At 31.6% G+C, this 10,264-nt stretch overlaps 1 protein-coding gene across 1 annotated transcript; it reads right to left on the reverse strand.

The window, feature by feature from the left end:
- Positions 1-1,929: 1,929 nt before the first annotated feature.
- On the reverse strand, positions 1,930-2,697 carry LOC131059947 (calmodulin-like protein 3). The gene has a single exon (XM_057993020.1). It carries the CDS (start codon positions 2,695-2,697, stop codon positions 1,930-1,932), a length of 768 nt encoding a protein of 255 aa, XP_057849003.1.
- Between the last annotated feature and the right edge of the window lie 7,567 nt (positions 2,698-10,264).

Consider the following 10,264-nt stretch of genomic DNA (forward strand, 5'->3'; position numbering starts at 1 on the left):
AGTACACTTGAGCAATTTACGAGTTGGGCCTAGTATAGTTTTAAAGAGACTCTATCATGTCATGATGACAACTTGATCTTTCTTTCACAATACACAAATTAAATTTGATGGCATCAATTACAAGATGGGAGTTGAGGTTGGCGTATCGTTATTTTCACTACTTTCACTACACAAATAAAGATAGTAGTAGCAATCATATTGGTCAAAATTCAATTGTTCCTCTAATAATGTTTTGAAGCATGAAGCACCCGTCCATGACTTGTTGTATGCAAATAAGAAAGCTATTAAGTCTCTATAATCTTATGATGATTCAAAATTGATACTACGACAAGGTCATAATGTGTGTGAACGAAATCTTTGGTGAAAGTATAGAATCACTGCATATTGGATATTTTGGAATCCATTTATGTGTTAAATTTTCAATTGATTCCTCAAAATAAAACATAGAAGTAAATAAAATGGCCTTGATTGGTTCTCAATTTGATCTAGTGGACTTTGTTGGCAATTGGACATAATGTCAAATTGGTCATAAGACGAACTATGGAAACTAATGTATCATTAGATTGTATTTTAGAATGATTGATTTTTTTTTTTTCAATTTATCTAGAAAGTGAACTAATTCATAAAAGTAGCTCAAAGAACTTGAAGAGAAATATGTTATGATTAAGTTTTTCAATAAAAAGGAAATATATAAATTGTAGGGGAAGTAGTCCTAATAATTCTTATAGATTAAATTAACAAAATATAACAAGCAAGAAGTACTATGGATATATTAAGCTTTACCTAAGAAGAATAGCAAAATTAGGTAAGACATACACTATTATAGAGAATAGTGCCTTTTCAACCTCTATTTAACATATGAATAGATCATGGCCTACAATTATGATGGGTTAAACAAATATGTCAAATATATTATGCAATATAAGCTTGAGGTTTGGGTAGAAACTAAGCTAATAAGACAAAGATGTTATTACAACAACAACAACAATATTTTAGACAACAAAACTAATTACTACAAAAATTATTTCAATTTTATATTGTTTATCTCTACTCAAAAAACAAACTAAACAATAATATAAACTAAATACAATAGATCTCTTTTTTTTTCTAAATGTGAAAATCACTCACCAACACTAAAAGCTTTAGTTGTAAAGTTTTCAATTAATACATCAAATATTATTTGTTGTAAAATTTTCAACTAAAACATCAAATATTATCTATTAGAACTCATATTATGTCGCTATATAATTTAAGATGCAAATATCTAATCTCACAATTGCAGGTGATTTTCAATAGTTTATCTAAGAAAAATGATAATATTCTAGTATTTGCATTTGCCTTGCTTATGAGCCAGATCTCTAGATCATAATTATGATTATTCAACTATGAAATTGATTTCTGACATTCCTCTTATTGTAAGCTAAAGCTTTATGTTTGCACTGCTTCAGCTATTTCATACACAACATGAATATGTTAAAATATTCTAATAATTTCTTTAAAAAAAAGAAAATAAACCATACATAAATTTCTATAATACTTGTAAATATAGTGGTTATTTCTATTATTAGCATGTTGCTATTTTTAGGAAATAAAACCAAGTGGAAAGACACAGAATTGCTATTTGAAGAACATTTTCAAATTTTAAGTAATAGCACTACTGGAATAACAAAAGTAGAAAGCGATATATTCAAAACTGGAAAAACGCAGAGTTGCTCGTTTGCTAACAAAATTACAGGATTCTTTCTTACATACCATGGACATCTCAATTTCTATCTGCACTGCAGTGAATATTTTTATAACAATATAGTTTGCAGTGGATTACAGACAACTCTGAATTATAGCAGCTATAAATTAACTCTACCATTGTTCTATAGCAACACAATGGAGACAAATAGAATACTTATGGTAGCTATAAGATATATTGTGCCATCAGACTGCAGCAACACATTGAAGACAGGGATGCGAAGCAGAAGAAGTTCTGGTGATTAAATGCCTAAACTCATGAATATCCACAAACCCATCTCCATTATAATCCACACTCTCAATCATGCTCTCACAGCAACTCACATCCTTCCCCTCCACAAATCCTAGTCTGGACAGAACATCAGCTAAATCCGTTGCACTGATAAACCCATCTCCATTTTGATCAAATACATTAAATGCCTCGCAGATTGCCTTTTCCTCATCCTTCACAATATCAACTTCTTCCTCATTTGAAAATAGAATTCTATAAAACTCATCAAACTCTATGGCAGTGAGAAACTCATCACCACATGCAGACACTGATCTCACAGCTAATTCCACCTCCTCTTTGGGTATTTCCAGACTTAATCTCTCCAAAAACCTCACAATCTCATCTGAACTAACTCTTCCATCACCATCTTCATCCAATGTTCTAAACATACAAGCAAGACACTTATCCTCCTCTTCTGCACCTTCCATGAAGATTTTAGGTGAACTGGAATCACTTGACTCAAAACATGGACTACTACTATTACCACTTTCTTCTCTCAATAGTTTCTTACTCCCTGCAATGGTATGCTTGGATTTTTCATCATCAGCAATGTCATGATATTTCCTATCCACACCAGTAATAAAAAATGCTTCAGTGGTAGTGCTTTTCTTAGGACTGAAGAGACAACCGTAATACCAATTGCCCTCAATGATAGACTCATCAACATCCAAGATTGAAGGCATCTTTGATATATTCACTAAAGAAATATGTGTCTCCTATTCTGAAAACTCAAGAACTATCTTTGGCATTCCTCTATCAACTACTATCAACTACATCTAAGCCTTGGCATTCTTCTATCTGTCTCTCTACCTGTTAAATAGTATTTCAATAGAAGGCGGGACGTTTTAGTGTTTGAAATGCCTTAAGGAAGGTGGGAGGAAGCTGCTTGAGGCATATCAGTTTGAAGGTTAAGTTAGAAGCTCATTTTGTACTTTAGCAATGACAATCTAGTACCTGCAAGTACAACCAAAAGCTTTCAATTATGAACGGCAAGATTGCAATGCCCACACCTGTAATATGAGGAGGGTGGGTCCATGATCCATCCATTGCCTTGAACAAAAACAAACTATCATTATAAGTAGTAGACAAAGGAAGCTTCGTAGGAAACTCCAGTGGGGGAGAGAACATCATAACCAGAAAAACTGCTTTATGACACAAAACAGACACTCCACATGGAAGATGAGGATAGGAGCATAGATTGCTTAAACAGATTTTGCTTAATGACACCAATGTTTGTATTGATTCAGCTTTGATGATAAGCTACATTAGATTTTTTATTTTTTTTAACTTTTTTGGGGTTTCCTCTTTTAACCTGATAAGTATGTCAGGTTGATCATATCAAATATTATTTCTGGTTGGAAATTAAATAATCCTTAATATCTACCTCATAAAAGCAAAGCCCACATATTTATCTCTCGCTTGAAATGTGGCACCTCAATTTGTAATTGATGGAACCTCATAAGAAATAATTCTAAAACTAGTAAATCAGTGATTTTGAAGATACTTTAAACTATCACATATTTAAAGAAATATAAATTTATAATATTATAATTTTGAGTTCAATATTTAAATAGAGTTTGAGTTAAAGGGTATTTTAATATATAAAAAATATTTGGATTATTAAATAGAAGTGAAATAATATTAAAAAATATTAGATAGTATTTTTGAATTCAATTGTATATGGTTTTGATTTGAAAATAGTATTATACTTAATGATCTATCATCAAGAAGAGGATAAACTTCATCTTTTTTATTATACATCACTCAATGTGTTTCCAAATATATATAATTAAATCTTAAAAACTCTCTACCAATTTCATAAATTATGAGAAATATATGATTATTAAATTTAATTAAAAATAATTATGTATAATATTAATTAATATTCAAAATTAATAAAATAATAAAAAGCTTTCTGTGAAAATATTTTAAAAAGAAATATTAAATTTAAATAATAAAATGATATTATTTTAAATCTCAAATTAAAAATAATTATAGATGATATAGATTAGTATTTAAGATTAAGAAGATAATAATAAATTTGTTCTAAATATGCCACTTTCCATATAAATTTACTAATTTTAAGAGAATTATTTTACATTAGTAAGATCTAGTCATTTATCTAATATGAATCTTAATGTGTCTATTTGTTCTTGTAAATTTTGTTTATCATCTATAAAAGATATATTTATATTTTAGAATTATCATTAATAAATTTATTCAAAATTTAATATTTAAGTTAGTTATAAATTATGTAATAGAATAAAAATATTCAATACTAATATAATAGAGTAATAAAATAATATGTGAATTTTAAATAAATAACTCTTGTAGATGTATGATTCAACAAAGTGATATGTCATTGAAGTCATGAGTTAACTCTCACCCCCTTCTAATAAAGATTAGTTGACTCAATATAATTAAGATAAAGACCATTTTGACTAAATAGATGTGGCATCTAACTAATGTCATCAATTATTGATGAAGAAGTGATATCACTTAAGTATATTATTTTAAATTACACAAACAATTATTAACTACCTAGATATTAAATAATATTTTTAATGTAAGTAAATTTATTAAATAGATAATTGGTGTAGCGGATAAATAAAGACTCCGAAATTGTTTTGTTGTAGAGAGAGTTTGAATCTTACTTCTATAGCATAACAAAAGCTTAAAATATATAGTTTAAGTTATAAACATAAACATCATTTCCTTTTTAATAAATATTTATTTGCAATAAATCTTAATAATAATTTTTAATATTATAAAAAAATTATTTGTCTTCCATAACTTAAGATAAATCCAACAACTTAGAAAACAACAGATGGTGAAAGGCTTATCTTACATAGAATTTTCTGATAAAAAATTGTGAAGGTTGTGCTATTAGAAAGCATCCACAACAAAAGTGTTCGAAGGGGAATGCATAGAGAGCCTCTTCTTCTTTAGAGCTTGTTCACAATGAAATTTTAGTTCCATTTCCTTAACCTACAATAGGTAAAAGTGGATATGTCCTAACATTCATTGATGATTGCATACAATGTGCACATGGGTTTTTTTTTCTCAAGTTCAAGTTTGAAGTGTTTTAGAATCTTTATATTTTCAAAGCTCATGCAGAGAAGCAGTTTGGCAAAATGATCAAGGTCCTTCGCATAGATAATGGGGGGGAGTATGCTAACAATGATGTCCAACATCTATGTGATGAAGTTGGAATACCGTTCCATACACCGTAATAGAATGGGGTCACTAAGAGGAAGAATCAATCGTTGAAAAAGATAGCAAGTTGCATGTTGCATGCAAGATCCCTTCCCTCCAAATTGTGGATTGAAGCAATCAACTATGCTTCATACTTAAAACTAGATCTCCTCACATATTTGTCATCGAACAAACACCTTTTGAAGCATGGAGAGGTATGCAACTAGAAGTCAAACATTTATGCATTTTTGGATCATGTCCATGGACTCACATTCCTGCAAACAAGAGGAAGGCTTTGAAGCCTCAAAGAAAAGAATGTATTTTTGTTGGATATCCAATTGGTGTAAAGAGGTACAGATTGATAGATATTTCAATAGAAACTCTCTTTATTTAAAGTAGTTTCTACTTTGATGAAAGTCCCATCTGTGAATCTCAAGAGCAACATGCCACCAAGACTATGCTTCCTCCTCTTATAGATCTCAAAGATTATGCATCCAATCATTAAGATATGATTTTTTATACATATAATTTGATTCAGATGAACATGAACATGGATGGCCATATCCACATCTAATCCTAGTTGATTAGGATTCTTGTGATGATTCACTATCCCCTATGAGAAATCAAAGAAGAAGGAGCTTAGCTAAAATATATGATGTCCCTCATGCACTATTAGCTATTGAACACATCTTGCTAATGCATGCATATGTGGTTCTTGCATCAGACCCTCAAACTTATGTAGAAGCTATAGGGAATCTTCCTTTCGAAGTAGCCATGTATGAGGAGTACAAATCCCTCATTGCGAATCAAACATGGGACTTGGTTCCACTTCCTTTCGATCACAAGGTTGTTATAGGACAGCTAAATGAGCAGATTGACATGTGAGCAAATACAAAGCAATGTTGGTAGCGAAAGGCTTTTAGCAAGTTCATGGCATTGACTATGATGAGACTTTTGCTCTAGTGGCTAAAATTGACTCCATTAGGTTGGCTCTTACCATTGCAGTAGCAAGATAGTGGGAGGTTCATCACATGGATGTGAAGAATAAATTTGTTCACGGTGATCTAGAGGAGGAGATCTACATGGAGCAACTAGAAGGGTATGTACAAAATTCCTCATTGGTATGCAGACTCAAGAAGTCACTCTATGGTATCAAGAAAGTACCTCTAGCTTGGTATGCTAAAGTGGATTCTTATCTTCTGTCTCAAAATTTTATGTGATATAAATTTGATCCAAATTTTTATATGATGAGAACATCTAACTCTTTGTTGCTCATAGTACTCTATGTATATGATTTACAAATAACAAGTGATTTAGCCATAACCATTGTTGCAATCAAAACTACTTTACATGAAAACTTTTCCATGATAGACATGGGTCTCCTACACTTTTTTCTTGGACTTGAAATCAACCAGAATACATCAAAAACCAAATTTTCTCAATTAAAGTATACCATAAATCTCTTGGTTTGATTTCACATTATTGAATGCAAGCAAGCAAGCACACCCTTTCTATCAGGGGTAAAGCTTGAGGATTGAAAGGATACACTATTGGTTGATTGCACACATTCTTGTTAGCTTGTGGGGAGTCTTCTTTATCTCACTCACTCTCTTCCAAATCTCTCTTATGTAGTGGGGGTTATTTCTTGATATATATATGAGCCACATGAGCTACATTGGAAAGCTATTAAGCATATAGTTTAATATGTTTGGGGAAACATTAGCCATGGGATTCATTATTTAATAGGATGTACTATGGATCTCAATGGCTACACTAATTCTGATTGAGTTGGTGATAACATTTCAATCACAAGTCCACTTCAGGATATGTTCTTAGTTTGGGATTTGACTCCATTTGTTGGTAAAGTAAGAAGCAATCTACCATTTATTTATCATCTGCAAAAGGTTAAATATAGAGATGCAGTCAATGCTACCATTCAGGCTACTTCATTGTAGAACTTCCTAGATGAGCTTGGTATACTTTTTTATCATTCAATTATCAGTTGCTGTGACAATCAAAGTTGACTAAATTTTTTCAAAGATCTTGTACAGCAATAATGGACCCAACACATTAAGATCCGCATGCACTACATCCGAGGTCTGACACATGATGGACTCATCAATTTGTAGTATTGTCTAGGTTCTCACCAAATTGCTAACATCATCACGAAGACATTCACTCAGTAGAAGTTTCACTTTCTGTGAGACATCCTTGGAGTGAAGGACATTGCAACATAGTAGTTGACATGCACAATAACATTCTATTTTGCAGGGGGGTTGTGTACTGGGGTTTCCCTCTTTCCTCTTTTCTATCTTCATAGTTAGACTTAAGGGGGATGTTAATGGTGTTTTTCTTCTCATCTTCTCCATAAATTATTAAGAAATTGCTCATGCAAAATCATGCAATAAGCTAATTATGCAAACATTTGTTAACCTTTCATGCTCTACCTCTTTCACCACAAGTTTATTTAATGTAGTAATTCATAACCATTGTTATTTTTATGCATTTAATTATTACATTCAGTTAATTAGAAAATTTATGGTTATAAAAAAAGCTTTGTATTTTTTCTCTATTTTATCTACAAGTTTTTTTGTGTTTTTATTTTCTAGCTAGATCCAAACAATTTGTGTGTAGGTTTTGCTGCAATTTCACAAATGACAAAAATGTTTGTGACAACTCAACATTGTTGATGAGCTTCATTAGATTTTTTATCTTTTAAAACCCTTTTGGGTTTTCCTCTTCTAACCTTTACTTCATTTGATAAGTAAAGTATCATATTTATGATATAATATTTTTTTTGGTTGAAAATAAAGTAATCCTCAATATCTACGTAATAAAATAAAAGTCTACATATGTGTCACTTGAAATGTGGCAATATATCTCAATTTGTAATAGATAGAATTTCATAAGAATCTAGAGAAAAACTGATTTCAAATCTATTAAATCAATGATTTGAAGATATTTTGAAAATATGATATCACCATCACATATTTAAAATTTATAATAGTAAAATTTTGAATTTAATATCTAATTTTTGCAAATTATGAATTTAAAATCTAATTTTTGCAAATTATGATCAAGTATATATTGTAATTGCCAACAATTCGACTTCTTTTTCATGACACTTTGAATAATAACCATAGAATCACCCTCAATTATCAAGTCCTTAATTCCCAAAGATATATCCATATCCAAACCAAAGGACAAAGCAATGAATTCTGGACAATTGTTAGACTTGAAACCAATCACATGACAACGAGCCTGAACAAATCTTACCTTATGATCATAAATTACCATACCTGCCCTTGCTAGGCTAGGGTTCCCATGAGAAGCACCATCAAAATTCAATTTAAAGTGCCCTTGCGGAGGAGGTTTCCAGCAAGCAAAATTTATTTTACTTATAGCATTAGTCTTATTTAAAATAGATCCATGAGAAGGTAAGACTGATAACATTCTCCAAACTCGAGTTACCCTACCATCCCAATGAGAAAAAGAGGTAAGGGTTTCCAAATTCTTATAGATAAAAGACAAAGCAACTTCAGAGATGGAAGATTCAATCCTCAATAAAATCTCAGCCAAGGAAGAACTTGTTTGTTTAAAAATTCTATTATTACGCTCTAACTAAATATTCCAAATCACAATAGATGGAGAAATAATCCAAAGACATGCATAGAAAGATGAGGCAAACAGGAGAGGCCAGGATCTAAAGTGGGAAAGGAGATCCTTACCAATAACAAATGATAGATTAAGCTTTTCAAACAACCACTACCAGCAAGCATAGGTAAAATCACAGTGAAGAAACAAGTGTGCAGAGGATTCTAAATTTTTATTACAAAAGACACAAGAAAATACTGCAGTAATACCCAACCTATCCAACCTCATTCCTATAAGGACCCTGTCCTGCACTACTAACCAAGCAAAAGCACCAGCCTTTGGGAGGCAAGCCATATGCTAAAACAGCTTGTATGGCCAAGTAGATAAATCTTTAGCAACCAAGAGAGAATTATATCCATCCTTAACTGTGTACTTACCAGAGATATTCCTTGTCCAGATAAGCTCATTGTCAGCATCAGAAAGAATTATTACTCTCTCCCCCAACAACTTTTCATATTCCAATTTCACATTTTGATCAATATCTAAAAACTCAATTGATTTCCATTTTGCCACCTTTAGATTCCTACTATACTCAATTTCAAAATAATCAGCCACAAAGACACCCCAAAGGGAAGAAAGAGTGGAAATTAAAGGAGACCAATCCCTCGAGTTCACCAAAGGGGGATGTCCATTCCAAACTTCCTCCCACAACCTGACCTTTCTACCATTATGAACAATCCATGAGAGATGAGGCAAAATCACTGATCTACATTTACATAGAAAATTCCAAATAGTTGAACCAAACGGTAAATTAGAAACTTGAAAAACATACTCTCTTGGTCCGTTATTTAAATATTTAGCAAACATAATTTGTGCCCAAAAGGAGAATGGTCTCTCATACAATTTCCAAACCAACTTAGCACCTAAGGCTAAATTCTAACTTTTCAGACTCCTAATGCCTGTGCCCCCAAGGTTTTTAGGCAAACAAACTTTATCCCATGCTACCAGAGGGAGTTTCTTCTTACGTTCTTTATTATTACTCCAAAGGAAGGACCTAAGAGTATCTTGCAAACTAACAAGAACCACTTTCGGAGACTACAAAACAAACATGAGATAAATAGGAACAACATTTAGGACAAACTTAATAGGAACATTCTTACCAGCCAAAGATAACCATCTATGATTCCAGGATAGGATCCTTCTAAAGATAACTGAAATGTTCTTATCCCAAAACTCAACTCTATCCTTCTTAATGAAGAAAGGTATACCAAGATAAGAACAAGGAAGATTTCCATATGCAAATCCCCAAAAAAACTTCAATCTATCCTGAACCAATTGTGAAGCATGAAGGAAAAAAATCTTTGACTTATCAACATTGACTCTCTGACCAGAAAAGGATGCATAATTCTGTATTATCCTCTTTATCACTCTTGCCTCACCTAAAGAGGCCTAACCAAATAA

The sequence above is a fragment of the Cryptomeria japonica genome, chromosome 7 (genome assembly GCF_030272615.1).
Source record: "Cryptomeria japonica chromosome 7, Sugi_1.0, whole genome shotgun sequence".
Lineage (NCBI taxonomy): Eukaryota > Viridiplantae > Streptophyta > Pinopsida > Cupressales > Cupressaceae > Cryptomeria > Cryptomeria japonica.